Source organism: Elgaria multicarinata, chromosome 3 (assembly GCF_023053635.1).
Source record: "Elgaria multicarinata webbii isolate HBS135686 ecotype San Diego chromosome 3, rElgMul1.1.pri, whole genome shotgun sequence".
NCBI classification, from domain to species: domain Eukaryota; kingdom Metazoa; phylum Chordata; class Lepidosauria; order Squamata; family Anguidae; genus Elgaria; species Elgaria multicarinata.
Window position 1 is genome coordinate 72294925 of NC_086173.1, and position 19266 is coordinate 72314190.

Sequence of the window (19266 nt, forward strand, 5' to 3'; positions counted from 1 at the left end):
TGCTAGGGATGTATGAGGAATTCAGTTCAGTTTGGTTTTGATCAGGATATAGCCGGTTCGCACGTTCCAGACCAAACGTGGACTCAGAGGATGCAGTCTGCAGTGGAAGCCTATACATTTCCAAGCTTGCAGTGTGATTTGCACACCCTCAAAATCCCTGCAGTCCCAGCCCCAATCCTATGTCCCAGAGAACCCTGGATCCATTCCACAGAGTCCTGAGTGTCCATTGGTGCCAATGGAAAGGTCCCCCCGCAGTTTAATTACCCTACAGAGGGGGCAATTTTCCTATGGGAACGCAGCTGGAATGGAAAGAGTTAACTAGAACATACACACAGTCCAATCTTCCTCTTCATGGCAATTAAGCTTAGGGGGGGAATTCCCTGTTTTCATTGGTTTGAGATGATCTAGGTCAAGGTGCAAATTAACTGAAGAATGTACTTTATTTGAGATTATTTGGGTGAGAAATTAATTGACTGGCTTTGCCTCCTGTGAAATTTACATAAATCTGAATAATTATTTCTATTTTTTATTATTATTTTTATGTAGATTTGTGCCCTGTGGGCCGGGGCCATGAATCTTTCAAATGCCCATGCCTCTAGGAATGTGTTTCTTCTCCACAATGAGGTGTCCTAACAACCACAGGGTATTGCCAACAATGACATTACAGTTGAGGGGAAGGTGCATGTCAAGGAAAGCTGTGCTCAACAGCAAACGCCCCACAGTGGCAGGGAATCACTTGGCGCGGAGTACCTGAAAGAGCTCGGAGTCGTCTGTGCTGTACTGGCTGGACTCTGTTTCAGAGCGCTCACAACACCACTGCAACTCGCTGAAGCAATTGGCTGAGTCAAAGTCACTGGCGTCCAACTGGGACAAATCAATCTCTGGGAAATCAGAGTACAGGTGCTCCTCACCAGACACTTCATACTATGGAGAGAAAAGAGACAATGTTGAGCTTGGCAACGCCTGCAAATCCTTGGGTAGTTGTAGCCGAATAACACACATGCCTCCCCACGATGTAGATTATCAGATCCCAGATGTCTTTGGGCGTCAAACATTACCCAGTAAAAAGCCACACTGACATGGAGCCAGAATCCCAAAGGGGTGAACCTCCCTGAAACAAAGTAGATCCTAAATTATTTTAAACAGTAAGCCTCCAAGGTCCAAAAATGCAACCTTTCCACAGTTGTTTATTTAGGAAGGTTTAGCCCGCACTTCAAATTTCTCCAGGGAAACATATAAAAACAAAATGTAAGCAGTCAAAATATAACAATAAAAACAAAGATGGCAGCTATAATCATAATTCCAGATGATGCTGAATGGCTGGGGAAATGCAACTGACAGCACTGCATAATCAGAGTTGTCTCTCTAAGGGACCAAGCCTGATGTGCCTCTAGGGCAAGCTTTATACTACAAAGTTTATACAATTAGGCATCCGCAATTAAACAATTTAGGAAGAGCTTGTTGGGAAATCACCTATTAGACCTATTGTCTGGACCAAAGGCAGAAGTTGTATTATTTATTACTAGCAACACACTGTTATCAATATGAAATGTGTTTTGCTAATGACTGGGATATTTTCTTGGGCAATTTGACAGCTATGAATACAGTAATATAGAATGCATTTTTGGCAAAATGTTGGGGAAATCCATGAAAAGCGACCAATTTCTCAAACTTGGGGCAGGGGGGAAGTATTCTCAATCCAAACTCTTCTCCCAGGTTAATATTCACTTTGGCTGAAAATATATTGAAGGGCAGCAATGTTCTGAAACGGGGCATTTTTCTGCTGCTCCTCCAAACAGCCAAAGCAAATGGCCCAGGGTTTCAGAGTTTCTTTTGCCCATTACTACCTGTACACATATTACAATTACATCTTCCTAGTTTGCCTGGATGATTATTAGAATTTAGGTATAGTCTTCCCTTCTGTAAGTAAGAAGTGTATCTAATTATGATGATTATTGTTTGCCTACTTTAGATGTGTGCATAAATGCCATTCAAAAGAAACTCTAGAACAAAGCAAAATGAAACACTTGCCACTAAATATTCATATTCATCATCTGGGAATGATGCTGCAACCTTGGCCAGCTTTCACAAGGAATACTTTGGGTTTTGTATTTCCTGTATCTAAGCGATAATATCCTATTATGCGGTTTCAATGATTAACATTTCTGTGCTCTTGAAAATATCACGCCCACTGTTTTCTAGTGGGAGAGAGGCCAAGTCCCCTGGAGAACAGCCCCAGATGCTTTGTTTCCCTATGGCAAAAAAGGGGTTACTGAGGACTGATAACATGCATCTTTTAAGTCTCTGTCTGTTCATAGGAACAGGAAGACACCCACATCACCACCAGATTACTCAGATGGAATGGCTACATTTCTAGGACAATCTTTCATATTACAAATGGCTGATTTGTTCATTACATGCTGCATTAGCCATAATTACACGGGGTCTCTGTGTATGCCTGTGTGTGTTACTTTTTTAAACACTAAGAATAAATGGGCACCTCTAGGGGGCTGCCTATGAGCTCTGAAAGCCCCACAGTAGCTGTGCAGTGGCACTGCGTCAGTTATATGACACAGCAGTCACCTTGCAAGCCATTGCAGGGCTTTCCTGTGAAGCTGTATCCAAACTTTTTCACTGGAGCGAGGCGAGTATGGCGCATCTGGGGAATATGACGCGGCAGAGGCATTCCTGGGCAGATGGCGCCCCCTGAAACCCCACAGGAAACCCCACACTTTCTCTGTGTCGGAATTAGCGGGCTCCATCCCACAGCAAAGAAAGCATTGGGTTTTTTTTAAATGTGGCGGCAACCTGGCACCATCTAGGCAGCCCCTAGGAGACTGCAGCAGAGGGAGATGAGAAGCAGGGCTATTCCAACAGCTCCTTGGGATTCTCCCTCAACTGTCACTAAACAGCAGCAGCCATTACAAACGGCAGCAGCAGAGGAGTTGAGATGGGAAGTAAGAACATTCCACCAATTCCATCGCTGAACTGGTTCCAGCTGGTCCTCATCAGCACCCAAGTTTGCTTTCTTCCTCTTTCGTATCCATCCCATTTTCCTTTTGCATCATGTCTTTTTTAAAGTTGTAAGACTGTGGGAAGGAATTCTCTTGTTCTCAGTGATTGTATGCAAGCTGTTCTGAAAGCTTTTTTTAATGCAATAAATAAATAAATAAATAAATTAAATAAAATAAACAAAAAATTATTTATATATTTATTTAATTTCTATACCACCCAATACCCAAAGCTCTCTGGAAAGTTCACAGAAATTAAAACCATAAATACAGCATAAAATATAATATGAAAGTTTAAAACCACAATACAAAAGTACAACCAGAATAAAACTGAGCAGCAATGCAGAGATTTAAAATACAGATTTAAAATGCAGATTTAAAACAGCAGAGTTTAAAGATAGTAAATTGCTAAAATAATGGGGAAATTCATGACTTGGGGAAGTTCCCTTGGCCAAGGGAAACTGCTCTGCAGCAGTCTTCCCTACCCCAGCACCCTCTAGATGTGCTGAACTGCAATTCCCACCATCCCCATCTGGGAGGGGGTGATGGGATTTGTAAGCCAACACATCTGGAAGGCCCCTAATGTGTTCCCCAACACACTGGGGAAAGCTTTCCTTGGATTAAGATAAGCTCTAAGACCCACACTCCCTATACGATGCCAGCCTTCCCCAACCTGGTATCCTCCAGATGCGTTGGACTACAATTCCCAGCATCCTCACAGCATGGGGGATGCTGTGAGCTGGGGAAGGTTGTCATACACTGTCACAACAGCTGCAAGGGTTCTTAAGGGACACTTAAGCTACTCCAGCCATTAGTGACGTAATGCAGGCATCCAGGGCTTATCCTACTGCCCTAATAGCCAGCAATTAGCAAAAGAAGGGAAGAGATTTATAGGGCACACGGCACAGGCAGAAATCAGGTAAGACTCTGGAATCCTGTGTGCATTCAGGGGTGCATTTTTGGCCCGGTAGGAAAGCCATCTCCCTCCACCGCCGCAATTTCGTTTGGCCTTCCATTTTCTCCCTAGGCCTTCTACCTCCAGCTCCATCCATCACCTAAACTTAGCACTGCCACACTCATGGCATCAAAAAGCAGACCCTTCAAGCTTGGATATTTCCTCACCCCCGGTGACAATCTCTCCTTATAGAAACAAGTTTCTCCAGACACCAATTCAATAACAGCTCTAACAATCCATTGTATTCTTCCCCTGCTCCCCAAACCCAGCCAAAATGTGAGTATAATAGAGCAGAATCAATGGCTGGCGCATGTAAGGCAATCTAAGCTCTAAGAACTGAGCTAAAAATATCCAGTCAATCACACGGAGCAGCTGAGACCCGGCCCCATTTCCACCACATTCTCAAGGCATACGCAATTGCATTAAACCCCAACACGGACGGCAAGAGCGAGTGACCGAGAAGGACACGGTAATGCTGCACTGCACCATTACGGCAAAGCTTACCAAAGGTCATGGGTGCACTAGGGGATGCTGCCTTCGGAGGTCCAGAATGAATGGAGAGCAGGGAGGGGGCGAGTGGTTTAAGACAAGGCCTGCTCAGACACGGGCCATCTGCCATCTGGCCCTGCAGATATTTACACCTTCTTTGGTGCAGGGAGAAAAGCCTTTATCTGACAGGTAGAGTTTTGCTGGCTGTCTTATTCCATGGTATGGTACTCCCAGACTGTAATTTGCTTGAGTTATGTGTAACTTTTTTGCTCATATTTGAATCCTGCTCTTCCTCACAGAGGTTCAGGTCCCCCTATTAAATTATTTGTTACAATTTTGTCCCACCTTTTCCTCCAAGGAGCCCAAGGCAGCATATTCTTCATTTTATCCTCACAACGACCCTGTGAGGTAGCTTAAGTGAAGAGTCAGCAGCTGGCCCAAAGTCACCCGGTGAGCTTCATGGGGACTTGAACCTGGGTTTCCCCAATGCTCTAGCCACTACACCACACAGGCTCTGGTTCATGGGGCAATCCCTTATCATCCTCACAACAATATTAAACTGAATCATGCCCAAGACACACCCAGTGGCCTTTATGGCTGAAGCGGGAGCTGAACCCAGAGTCTGTGTTTACTCTCTGGGCCCTATAAGTTAGAGTGCAGAACCTCTTTCAGCCCAAGGGCCAAATTTCAGATGAGTTCTCTGGGGTCGCATTCCAGTGGTGGGCGGGGCTGAAGGCAAAAGGGGAGGGGCCATAAATACCAGCATATTTTAGCATGAAACTTTTCCTGCTAGTAACTAAGCCTTAAGAGAGGCATTTCAACCTTTTAGAACAGGAAAAATAAACTGTGCAAAAGGTGAGAAACCATAAAACAACTGATGGATGGAGAGGGGTGGGTGGCTATATGGGGCAGCCCGGGAGGCCAAACGTTGACCTGTGATTCTGCCCACCCCCTACCCTGTGCTGAAGACACTCATTTCACAGCCGTGAATACTGAGGTCCCCTTGTTCTCTGCAAACACTCTGAAGCTAACAAAGCACAGGTCCACCTTTGCTGGCATCAGTGGCATTACAGTGTTCATTGTATTCAGCGGGGTAAGTTCAGCATTCAGTCCTTCCTTTCTGAAACAAGCAGGCAAGACACCACAGAGGTGGTAAATGATAAAAGCCTTTGTCCTCATAATGACCAAGTCTAGCATTCAAAACGCTTCCCAAGAAATGAAAATTCATGAAGCCCCTTTTATGTGAAGACCCGCTGATCTGTGGCAGCTTCCTAACAATGGGGAGAGCAAATTTTATTTGTTTTGTATTTAGCTCTCAGATCACAAGATCAACTGAACACTTGAGAAGCCTTAATGAGAGAACAACATCCTAAGCATGGCTTTGAAGTTTTCCAAATAGTCTCTCTAGGACTCAAAAATCAATTTTCACAAGAAGTTACAGAAATGAAAGAGACAGCATCCCCCTCCCACTCCATCTCCAGTTCTCTCTTTATTAACTGGGATAATCTCAGATTATAGGGTTTGTTTCCCGCAGGAATGGGACTTTATGTCTTATCCGTGTTTTCCAATTTAGTTTGGGACACAGTGTCCCACAGCATTAAACTGCTGGTCCTCCTTCCGTTCTGTATGAACATCAGGTGAAAGAAAGGGCAACTGGTCAGCAGGTTACAAAGGAAAGGCCCTGGGGGGGGGGATGGCCAAAGTTGGGGTAGAGAAGAGGCTTTTAGATGCCAGAAGGGAAAGCAGCAGTGAAGGAAGGTTGCAAGCTGAGCTCCACTAAACCTGCCCGGTGTAGGGAAGGATTAATACCAACTTGATGAAAACAGACATGGTGCCTTCTTGCCATTTCCCATCATTCAGTTCAAGGATAATTTCAGAAGCTCCTAAATACATTGAAGATTAGGAGAGGAGAGTGGCCAACTGGAAAAAAAAAAAGGTCTGGCCTGCTCTTGTGCCTTTAACTAGAGCTTGATATGCAAACGTCAGCAAGTGAACTTTTTCACAACATGGAGACAAACAGCATCACCTACTAAATGTCTGTATATGAGGCTGTGGTTAAAAGCACAGCTACAGTGACCAGTTTAAAAGTTGGCAACTAAAGGGGTATGTGGATAGGCTGGCTGAGACTCCCGCTTTGCTACTTTTCCACAAACATCCTGCAATGCAACACACATCTTATCACCAGTATTGTCTGGAGGAAGCGCAGTTAAGAATCAGCGCAGTGCAGTCCAGTCCCCCTCAATTACTGCCCTGCAAGCCGTCATGGATTGAGGTGGAATTGAATTGTACTGTTTCAATTTACAGTATAACACAATGCATGCAGACAACCATCTCACACAAACCCCAGAGGATGCATGCTGATGGACCTGTATCTTGAAGCCTTGTGCCCATCCTTTGTTGGCATCTTGTTCCATTTGTCCACACCTCCTGGTCCATAGAGGGTCTGTGTTCTACTTGATTCATCAATGTTTTTTCTTTCTTTTGTGACTTATCTATGGCAACAGATAAGCTCATGCCATTTTAGCCTTCTACAAATACACAGCTTGTGCTGCTTGTGCAAGGGACTCCCCACCCACCCCAACATGACCAAGGAAGGCTAGAGACAAGCAAAATCAGTCCATACATCCAGAGGCACATCCCATGAGTCATGGTCCACCCAATGCATATGGGCATGGAGAAGAAACTGATGAAAGGCAAACACTCTCAAAGCAATTTGAGCCAAATATATACTGCACTGCAGACATCACAATTAGGACCTATCAATGTCTTCATTTTCACATTGTCACCTGAATATTTTGGATTTTGTTGATTGGGAGGGTTAAGGAATTTGGGTTTGCCAGTCTCAGAAGCCAAAGGCATAGGCAACGTTGGCTAAATCACGCAGCATACTCTAGAGCATATTGACTTGTCTAGCACTGCCTTAACGGTTTGGTGTGTTTAGCAAAGCTGCCCTGGATACACTTTATTTTTGGAGATGTTCAAGCCTTCTGACCTGGTTTAAAAGACATAGGGATCTAAAACTGAATCATATTCCGAATCGTATCCCCAGACACCTCCGATCCATAAATTACATTTCCCCCCAGATCTGCTAGCATTCACATTTACCTGCTAGCATTCATACAATTTTTTGTTTTGCCCACCACAACTCTTCTGAAACATAGATAGAATTCTGTTCCCCATGCCAGCCAATTTGCCAATATTCCCAACGTTCTTGCTGCTGAAAACAGTTGCAATGCTTTCTGTTACAGGATGAAGGGGCACCAGAATTTTTCAGAATTACAGTGAAGGGTCCCTATTCCCTCACTGTGAAACTAGGAGGAGCAGCTCTGTAGTTTGCTTAGCTTAATGGTTAATCTGGCCTCTAAGGTCTTCTGATTCCTTCACCACCTGTTGCAATAGTTAGATCCTGCTTTCCATCAGTATTTATTCTCCCCGCCTCCTATCCCCATTCCAGATAATGTAAGTTTTCATCAAATGCTCTGGTTTCTCTCAAATCTTCCCCTGGGAACAGAGGTAGATATTTCTATTTTTAAATTATCTTTAATATGCATTTGCAATTCTTTTATATAAAAAAAAACTTCTGCAAAAACACTCAAATTCCTCAGTTGTCTTTGATATGTCACAAGGGAAGAGATCCCTGTTCTGCAATCACAAGGCGCAGCTGACGCTAGCACTTGGGATGTCTTTTGATAATCTCTCCAGACTTGACACCTCCCCACTGCCAACAGAATTAGGTATAAATAAACTCCTGCAATCCAATGCCTCTTTGGGCAGCCTACTTGGCATGCTGAGGTCAGCCGTAAGGTTCAACTGGTAGCCTGGCAATGCCATGTTGTTCAAGTCCAACTTAAGGGTCACCCGGGAGGTAAGTAATAGGGCAGTTTACTCCTCATCCTAACTCATTCAGACTCAGAAACAATTGTCTGACCAATTGACATTGGATGGCATTACAAGAGTGTTTGGTTATGGGAATTAGTTATTTAAATTTATTGATATCGTGCATTATTTTCAACCTTTTGAGACCTGGGACCTACCTTCAGGCCTATTCTTCAACGGAGAACCCATTTTCCTTCTTTTTTTTACTGCATACATCTGTCCTTCTATTTGTTTTTCTCCTCCATTTGCCTTTTCTCTCTACTTTACTCTCCCTTCTTTATATTTTTTGAACATCAGAAAAGAAAAGAAAAGAAATAGCGTTGGTGCCTAATGCAACCCATGTCAGACAGAGACAGGTTGTGGGTCAGGACCCTTCAGTGGCCTAGAGCTTCAGGAATTTTTCCAAGCCAATTCTGAATGCCATTTAGATGAGGTAAAACTGCCAGGAACTGGGCTTGCTTGGCTAGTTCTGTCAATAAAGTATTTTCACTCTCTGAATACCAGTTTCCTTCCTCCATTGCTTTAGAAACAAGAAGACATACACATCTTTGGCCGCATGCCTTGGAAGAACAAGAACTGAAGCACTTAACAGAAGGCTGAACAGCTGATGATATTTCCGATTTTTCTTTCCACCCCCAATTGTGGGCAGGTGGATGGTACAGGACACTACTCTGACAGGCCCAGTACTTAAGAGTGGAAAATGGATCTTGGCTGGTCTAGTGTTCCCCTTTTCTGCATTTCCTTTTTCTGTTTGTAAAAGACGTGAACTTTGTTCTAATTTTACCCAGGAGATTGCAAGGAAAGCAGGCACTGGGCCTTGGAGGACAGCCAACAAAATGGCTGGGAATTCTGAACCATCTTTCATTTCAGACACCTCATTCATGTGTGCCAGATCAGAGGAAAACACAATAACTAGCCCACAAGCTCAGTGGAACCAATGAAAACCCAGATTCTGAGGAAGGGGTCTAAGCTCAGTGGTAGAGTACCTGTTTTGCATGTAGAAGGTCCCAGGTTTGATAATGTTTTCTTTGATTTACATCCTGCTCTATCCCATGGGCTCAAAACAGCTGACAGACATTTTCCTAAATGTTAATTCCCCATATTTCCATTTAAGAGGATTTCAGGTAACTGGGCTAGGAAGACCTCTGATGCTGCCAGTGAGAGTAAACAATACTGGCCTAGATGGACCAATGATCTAGTGATGTAAAGTTACCTCATGGAGACAGGAAACACAGAGTATACTTCACAAGGCTGCCCTAGTACTGTTGGCGGGGGGGGGGGGGGAAGGTACAAGGAAAAATTCAAGGAGGACTAAAGATTTTACATCCCAACATGATGTTCCGTATTCCTCCTGTGCCCCTTGAAAAAATAAGTTATTTCGAAAGTGGAAAGGGTGGATTTGCCCTTGTCAGATGCATGATGAAGCATTGTGGACCTCAAACTGTGATTTGTTAATTAGGACACATGGACATCTAGGTTTTGTCCGTTTGCACAGCAGTTGGGCCATTCATCTTCAAGGCACTAATTTCAATACTGACCCTAAGTCTTTCCTTAAAATGTGAATTTATTGTAAGTCTAGTAACTGGTTAAGAGACATTTAAATTCTTTATTAAAACCACACAAAATAAATCAACAGGAAAAATATTACTGTGTGTGTGGCACAGGCTTTGCCACCATAGACAGACAGTGGCTAGCTGGACACTGCTCTGAAATTACTATTAAATTATTTTAAAGTACTGACAGAGGTCACTGCCATGATGAATTTAATCTAAACAGAAAGCACAGGATGCACTGCCAGGGTCTCAGGAAGCTTCCTTATTGAAGTTTTTTTTTTGTATTTGATGCCTTAATTATAAACTGGTGGGTGACAACTTGTTAACAGATGCAAGATTGCCATTTTGAACGCTGGGATAAGATCTGAAAAATGGAGCTCTCCCCACCATGAGGAGGCTTGTATGTGTGACATGAAAGGCTGCACTGATCCTTGCTCTAAATTGGTCACACTCAAACTCACAGAGTTACCTTCAAAGGCCAACACACTCTGCTAAAGCATTGGCATCCAGGCCTCCACAGTGACAGACAGACAGCTAGATAATTGCAAAGAGGAATTTTAGTCTTTCCCCCCACCCCGCCCCATCAGCTTGAGAGAGATGACTGAGTTCTGAGCCACTGAGTACTCAAGCACATGGATGAAAGACACTGTTGACTGGCACCAGCAACAGAACTGTCTCCTTGAACTCTACTCCATTTTGGTTATGTGTCTGACCTGATGGAGAGCTAAAAGTCATGAGCAGCAGTCTCATGTGATGTATCGGCTATCAGATTGTTCCACATTGGACCACAGGTGTTTGAATGCTACCCCATATAAACAAAACAAAAATCCGTGAACATGCCAAACAGGGTAGGAAGGGTCTATCCATACCCTCTGGTCATTTCTGTATATGAAACTTAAGAAAATATTTAGTGGGGAAATGAAAATGCGAAGTCAAGAGGTATTTTCCATTTTGTTTTTTAAAACTAAGCACTAACTTCTACATTTGAACATAGAAAGGGTCATCCAAGTGCTGTTACTCAAAGTCCTTTTAAGTGGAGATATCAGAGATTGAATTTGGGACCTTCTGCATGCAAAGCATGTGCTCTTCTGCTGGACTGTGGTCTCTCCCTCCCTCCTCCTTTAAGGCAGGCCTCATTCCCCCAGACAGCCTTTGCTGGCAAGAGGTCCAGAAGACCTCTTATTTTTATTATGTTTTTATACCATTGTTTGTTTTATACTGTTTGTTTCATACTTTGATTTGTGTCTGATGGTTTTAACTTTTGTGAACCGCCCTGAAAGCTTCAGCTATTGGGCGGTATAAAGATGCAATAAATAAATAAATAAATGAGTCAAAAGATGGTCTTGACAAAGGCTCTTCGCCTTTGCTCCAGCTTATAAAGGAAGGCGTAGGCCTGTTCAAAACCACTACACAGACAGGGGTTCTGGCCTGTAAATCATGCCTGCGTCCAAACAGGGCAGCACTGCTCAGCCCACCAAGATGATGCTACAATCTGAGTGACTCCTTAAACAAGGGGCCCCACCTTTCTAAACATTCTATCAGTTTCCACAGAAGTCTTACAGCCCCAAGGCCAAGGGAGGGAGGGATGAAATTACTTCCTTCTATACTTTCCCTGAGAACCCTGACAGAGATAAACCCGCTCAAATTCTGACACTCCAACCCAGTTCGAAATAAATCTAGCTACAACTTCCAAGTCCTTGCTGAGACTTATACCTGACAACTAACAATGACTAACATAAGGCCCATTGATGTCAATGGGTCTACTCTAAGTATGAATAAATCTGGATCCAACACCATGACTTAACCTCATTAAACTAGCATCTAAAGTTAAAAGAGTCTGAAATAGTGAGGCTGGGGAAATGAGTCTTTTTTTCTTGAAGAAGCACTGCTAGTCAGTGCTGACAGTACTAGAATAAATGGAACAGTGGTCTGATTCCAGATACTGCAGCTCTTCAGGAGCAGCTGCTGCTCCTGTCGGTGTAGGGGCCCACTGAGTTGTCAGTGTTGGACATAACCCTACAACAATTCTTCTCAGAGCTTTTCAGAAAACTAGAGCATCATGAGGCTTATTGAGACAGCAGATGCTGTAATAAGGGACTATTCAGTCAGTCCTATGAGGATATTTCATAGCTGAAGTCAATTTGGGGAAGACAGACTGCCTACTACTGATGTGGGAAACCTGTGATCTATTCCCTGCGTCATAGTTACCCTCTTCTGTAATCTTCCTAGAGTGCTTCATTTGTAAGTGGGGCTATTACTTATTAGGACATCACACAGATTAATACAGATTAGGAAGTATTTGGATAATATAGTCAGAGGTGTATGTATTCCATGGGAGCACAGAAATCTTGGCTGAAGAATTTAGTTTCCTGCCTAACACTGATTTTTTAAAAAAAGTTCCTATGCCTTCAGGTTGCAAAGATACACTTGAAAGTATGTGAGCAATACTGGCTGAAAACTCAGAAGCCAGAAGGGAGGGGCTGTGCAAGGTTTCCACTGTTGAAGGTGGTGTTTCAGTGCCCTACCCAGAATATGTCCCTATTGATGACAAGCAAAATCAGGAAAATAGTTAAAATTGCAGAATAATTATTTTAAAAATGAAATTGTTTCATTTGCACAATGCATATACAAGTCATAGAATTTAATCTTTTCTTGCTTCAGAATTTGGGTTGTGTCCGTGCAGATTCCTGAATGTATTAAAAAGGGTACAAGTTACAAATACACACAAAGTCTAAATGTGTGCATTTGTAACTTGTATCCGTTTTAATACATTGAGGACTCTGTACTCAAACAACCCAAATTCTGGAGCAAGAAAAGGCTAAATTCTGCCACTTTTATACATGATATATGAACATACACACACCAAGCCTAATAGATGAGTCCCGCTTGTGCAAACTGGGCTCAGTTTTCAAATTCTGCAAATGGCCTGGAGTGATGCTCAATGCATACGTGATGGACCTTATCACAGAATCAGTGGAACACCACAAGCACAAACTGCAAGCATATGACCTGCAGCGCATTGTGTGCATCACAAGCAGAACGCTGCGCAGACTCGGGGTGGGGAAGCTCAGTTTGCAATTGTGCGAAACTGGCCCTCAGTTATTATAGCATCTTAAAAGGATGACTAATTTTTTATTTCTTCAGTGCAGCAGAAAATACAGCAGAAGAAATCACATGCCAGTCTGTGAAGCCGTAAGCTTCTGCCTAACAGCTGCTGCAGCAACTAAAAAATGCTGCCGGATGGACAGAATGCAGCAGCTTCTCAATAACCTAATCCTGCGTTAAGCCTTGAAGGGCAGATTTATATTGTCATTTGCATAAATGTCACCAGGATGCTTTGCAGGGGGCTTGTCATTCAAGCGCTGCAGTTGTGACGGTGGAGTCACAATGGCTCCATTTGGGAGGCTGAAGTGGGCAATGGCCCCAGAAGGAGCATCTGGAACGAAACGCAACCAGCCAGGCTACTCACAAAGTAATTGTGGCTTCTGCCAGTGACTCACCCTGTTTGATTCAGAGCCTCCCACTCATGAGTAAGTCCCTACGCATGGCATTAAGAGATAAATATAACTTCAGCACCAGCATCGAGGAGAAAGCTCCAAATTAGCAACTAGCATTTAGGTAGCTCGAATGCAAAGCAGCACAAGGTGAGATAATTTACAAACAGGCTTCCATGAGGAAGATGGCGGAATTTCTAGAGTGTTTGGGGTGGGGGTGGGGACGTCAAATATTATTGGCAGGAGGCAATTGGGCAAGCAAACAAAAACATGTGCACATCTTTGAAAAAGATCTGGGGGATTGTTTGGTTCCCTGACAGTTCCACCCCTAAAAAATGAAAGAAAATCCCTATGCCAGGAGATTTTGTGAGAGCCGTCTGGACTTATCAGGGAAATCCGTAATTACATACTGCAGTCAATGCGGATTATAGGCCGGTTGAGAGGAAAGAGATTTTTTTATTATCATGAACTATTGACCTCTCTGACAGGACAGTCTCTTTGGAGACTGAAGCTCTACAATTAGGGATATTTCAACCACTTGAGGGACACATTATTTACATCCAGTGGAGATAGCTGTGGGATTATAGGGTGCTCAGACGTGTAGCTGAGCATTTTCCTCTGAACAGGAACAGCCTGTTGGAGGTGAACATTATTACAAAAGAGAATAAAATTTCGACGACAGTTAAAGTTCTTGACTAGTTCTACAAAGATGGAAGGAGGGTTGAAAGAAGGAGCAGAGTACACCTGTAACAGTGAAGAGGTCCCTTGACTATGTTTGCCATATTTGAAAGTGCAGCAAATGAAGCCTATTGAAGCCAAAGTTGACAATCCCAGTTTACATCCTACAAGTGGGACCTACAACAAAATGTTGCAGTGCAGAATGCTCCTGTTCAGGGTTCCAGCCAGCCAGTCAGCCATGATCTCTTCTATTCTCTCTCCTGCCCCAGTTTCCCATTTTTTCCTCCAACACACAGTATTCTGTGGCTACTTAGTATGCTCAGCCTTCATTGCGCTGTTTTGGGGTGATTGCTGCTTTGTCCCCATAGTTCCCCCCCCACACACACACACACAAGGATTTGGTGTACTTCTTCAAAGCATAGTGATAACCACCTTTGATTCTCAGTGCCTCTATTTTGGCTACAATCCTATTGGTACTCAGTAGCTAAGGTCTTGGTGTTTGCAGAAACGTCATACAGATTTTCCCTGTTCTAAGGATTTGGTGTTTGCAGAAATGTCATATAGATTTTAAAAATCACATTTTGCACCCAGCATCTCCTAACTAGCATGAACACTGCAGGATGAGTAAGAATATAAGAACTATTCTGAATCAGAGCAAAGATTTGTCTATATTGCTGCACCATCTTCAATGGGGGCCAACCAAACACTCTGGGAAACTCACAAGCAAGTTGGAATGGTGATAACTATCCCCTGTAGTTTAGCATCTGATACTCAAGCTATGTTGCCTCAGAACAGGGATGTTCTAGAGTTAATAGCTAATAAGAATAACTATCCACTACAAAAGTTAGCTATTCCTTTTTAAACAAACCATCTTAACTAGTGACTATTACTACATCTTATATGTTATGTATTTTGTTTGTACTAAATTTGCTGACAATCATGTACATCGGATGATCCTCTCCTCATGCTGTGTGAGGGGAAAAAAAAGTTTTCTCTCAATTCATTTCCTCTACCAGCGTGTACTTTTGTGTGTTAGTGTTATGGATAGTAGTAGGCTGCAGTTGTACTTTGAGGTGAAGGTTCTAAGGTGGGAGATCCTCTCACACCTGCATTCTGAAGCAGCACAGTCCTACAGAGACTGTACCACATGCTTCCCCCCACCTCCGTGAATGCATTGGTGAGCTGTGGAATGTCTTTCTTTGTCACTGCAGATAGAAACTTCCTCTCCTAGTCTAAATGAATAACTTCCAGTGAAGCACAGGATTCAAGAGGCTCTACAGCAGCTTTCCCTAACCTGGTGTCCTCCAGATGTGTCGGACAGCAGCACCCATCATTCCCAGCCAGCCAGCATGGCCAATGGAGGGCACAAGGACGAGGAAGGCTACTCTACAGCACCCCTGACCATCCCTTACAATGTGGCAAAGAGGACTGACGGAATCCGGCTTGCTGTGATTTTGGCACTTCCAAGATGAAAATCTAATAGGTTTACACCTATGTCATAGGAGCCTTCAGAGCGGAAGGAGCAGGTTGCTGGGGAATAGCACCATTATGCTAGCTATGTGGATACTGGCCTTCCTCCTTGATAAGCTTTTCCATCTCCAAGAACAAACATTTCCACAGAAAAGCTACCTGATATCATCAAGAGAAAGACCACACACTTAAAATTCAAGATGTGGCTTTTGGGATAGAATACAGTTTTCCACTGGCCCTTTGTGTTCTTGCATTCTTAGTAGCATCCTCCAGGATTGGTATTAGCCTTCATTCCAGGTCAAAGCTGTTTTCAGCACCTTCAAACTGGAATCTGATGGGATTCCAAGGAAGGGGGAGGAGCTTTCTGCTTTGTGAGCACTGCTGCCAAAGGCACTCCCTGATATACACCCCTTTCAGACGCAGTTTTGCCCAGGTAACCATTCTTAAGTGGGATGTTAAGGTCAGAAGGACAAAAGTGGGAGCTTTACTTCAGTGCCGTGGAGGAGTGTATGGAATACACCAGCAATGGGTTTCAAGCCCATGAAGGGATGTTATAAATAAATGCAGTTTGAGAAAGAAAAAGAAAGAAAGAAAGAACCTGGCAGTCAGCACGAAGGTCAATGCTGCCAGGAAATATGCCAACCCCTGCGATGGCATTTGACAAAATGTCATTTTAAATGGCTAAGTGTAGTGCTGACTCGTGTCTTTTGTCAGGCTGCTCCTCTTGACAGTTTGATATTTATAGCCGAGGCCTCAAAAGAGGCGACTGGTACTCCCCGGGAGTTACGGCTGGAGAGGCGGCCTGGCTTGCGCCGGCACACATAAATATTTGACATGGTGGAGGGAGGAGAGAAGAATGATGTCCTGCTGGGCTAAGGAAAGGAGAGAAGGGTTCCCTGAGTGCCAAGTGAGCCCCCTGCACAGGATTCCCACTGTTTGTTCATCCTTGCAGAACACAGGTGTCCCATCCAGAGCCTGTGCCAACAGACGCCATAGGAGGTCAGAATTTCAAAAACAAGCAGGTTATTGCAAGCAGACAGGTCTCATTAAGGCCACCACTGAGCGCAGCTACCGGACACAGGAAAGATAAGAAATAATGAAGCCTGTTCTTAGGAAGTACATCTGAGGCAAAAGCGATACCATCTGCCTCTCCACCTTTCAGCAGTCACACACACACATGTATGCCAGGAAGGCTTCCACCTCCTCCTGCATTTTGTGACATATTACTGCTAGCAATGTTCATACATACGAAGTACATTCAATTTGCAAAGTGCTTTACAATCTTTTATGCATTTGACCTCAGAACAAACCTGTGACGTAAATCCCTATCATTCCCATTTTACAGATAGGGAACTGATGCTACACCTTATTCAGGGCCCATGATGAAAAGCACTGGTAACTGCCATGCCTAACCTGTACTTCTCCCATAAAAATGTTACAACTGAGAGGGATAATTACAGAGCTGTTGAGCCGTTTCGTATCGTGATTCATACAAGGACCAAACCTCAGCCTTTTCACAAAATGGATCATAATAACAGTATTTTGCTCCTTTTAAAATTCCTGTCTCTAAGGGGCTCCACTAAGTTAGCCAGCTATTCCGTCCATTGTGTGGGAATTAGCCTCAGCCTAATGATGGGAAACTGAGATGCTGTGTCCCATAGCGGGGCCTGTCTCTGTGACCACAGTGTGCAAGCAGAATTTTCACACAAAGGAGACAGATCAGGACACTGCTGAAATGCCTATGAAGACACATGACACTCTCGAACTTTGATCCATGTTTTTCTTCCTGCTAAAGAACAGAAAGCTATGCAAAGGTATAAGAAATAAGTTAAAAGAATCAACTGAGTACATTAAGCACTTGCAAGGGCATATTCCAAAGAGCGGGGTGCAGTGAGCAGACCTAAGTTGTATGTTCCCCAAGTCTCACATGGAATGAAAGAGGGAAGAGCATAAGGTATAACTGCTGCTAGTAATGTGCAGAATAAACAGGGTTTAAGCAAGAGCTTTTTGGACAAGCGTGGGGAGGATTAGAACGAAAGCATATTTTGTCAAAGATTAATTAGCTACTGTGTTTTTTTCTCTAAGGCTTCTTCATATATTTCGCAGCCATACTGCTCTGGGGCTTAATCCAATGCAGTACAGACAGGAAACTGTTGGCAATAAATTCCAACGTTCCTTCTGATTTGTTTGCTATAATCTAGAGAGCTACGAATAAAGATGCGGCCAAATAAGTCAATGTTCATCACCTTAAATTATTAAAAGATAATTTTGCACAAATGCAACCAGGGCTGGGGTGAAACAAAGCATCTATCTTAGCACACTACAGCTAAAAAAAATACAAAAAAACCCAAAACCCTTTCCCAAGACAGCAGGAGAAACATGTGGCAGAATATAACCAATGCCAGGATAGCTTGAAGCCCAGTTTTTGTCATTTTGGAAATATCGTCAATGGCCTGTGTGCAGTATCTGCAATTTAACTTTAGAATTTGTTTTCACTACATGTGCGTTGATTATTATTAACTGTTGGTACCTGCTGCTGAACCTTTGGAAGAACAAAAATGGAAATAACTAAATAAAAAATTGACAATACGCAAACCAAACCTGCAGAAGATACCTGTACTGCTAACTGACTGTCTACTAATTTTGTCACCGTTTATTCCTTACACAAACTCCTGTCCTGGAGAAAAACAAATACTGGGTTCAAAAAAAAGGCAATAAAGCACAATGACTTAGGGATGGCTCCAGTATCTGCCTTCTGTGAGTGGAAGAGCTCTGTCCATGGAAGGTCCCTCCTCCTGATTTTCAGGGAACCCTCCTCCCCCACACACCACAGCTCAACAGAGATTCCTGACCCTCTGTGTATCATTTTCAGGAGGTTGGAGGGGCTGGCAAGAGAGGGACAGAGGTGGCAGGAAGTCAACTTCCATCAGAACAGTTGATCCAGCTTAAACCTGGATCCAACCCTTTGTGTATGCGCACTAAAAAATTTTATATACATTTTACTGAGTGGTGCAATTTTGACTGCTACACTTGTTTTTCCTTGGTGCAGTTTTTGCATTTCCGTGTCAAAGAACCTGGATTGTGTACTTGTTCAGTGGAGCCATCAGGATAGGACTTTGGGGCAGAAGTCTAGGCCTCCATTCAGCAGAAAGCTAGAGGGCTGGCTAACTACATTTTATAAATAAGTAAAGTAAGACACATTAGCATCTAAAAGAGATGGCATCACCACCACCCCTTAAGACCATGAAATCCAGAGTCTAAAATTACAGCACTGCTGTTCTTGGTGCAAACACGATAGCGTTTCTGGCCATGAGAGTGACAAGTATCTAACAAAAAGATGCTAAAAACATGATCAAAATCAATGATATTTCATAATTTTTGGTTTGGACTAAATCAAGCAATGTTTTTTGGCTTGGACTCATGGGAACCAACAAAACCGAAATATACTTGCCACAAAATTGTACTATTAGTATCGCGCATGAGCAAATTCACATATACCAAGGTGCATCTATATACTTTTCAGGAATGGTACTAACATAGTGAGGACAGGATCCCTTCCCACACAAATGAATGTGATAGTCCTGCTTACATTCAGCAGGAGATGGCACATGCATTAGACTATTATGCAATTTTGAACTTCCCATATGATCTGAAACTGGTCTCATCCTCCTGCAGAAGACAGCAACTGATAGCAAGTTCTAAATCCTAGTATTGTAGCTTCATTGTTCTCATGGTCTATG

The 19266-nt window shown here is 43.3% G+C and overlaps 1 protein-coding gene across 3 annotated transcripts in view; it reads right to left on the bottom strand.

Moving 5' to 3' along the window:
- The window catches only part of PPARGC1B (PPARG coactivator 1 beta), a 135049-nt gene that overhangs the window by 43155 nt on the left and 72628 nt on the right, over positions 1-19266 (bottom strand). For all 3 annotated transcript variants that reach the window (XM_063120577.1, XM_063120576.1, XM_063120578.1), the window contains exon 2: positions 751-924. In XM_063120577.1, the coding sequence (XP_062976647.1) occupies positions 751-924 (174 nt within the window). The remainder of the gene's footprint in view (positions 1-750; positions 925-19266) is intronic.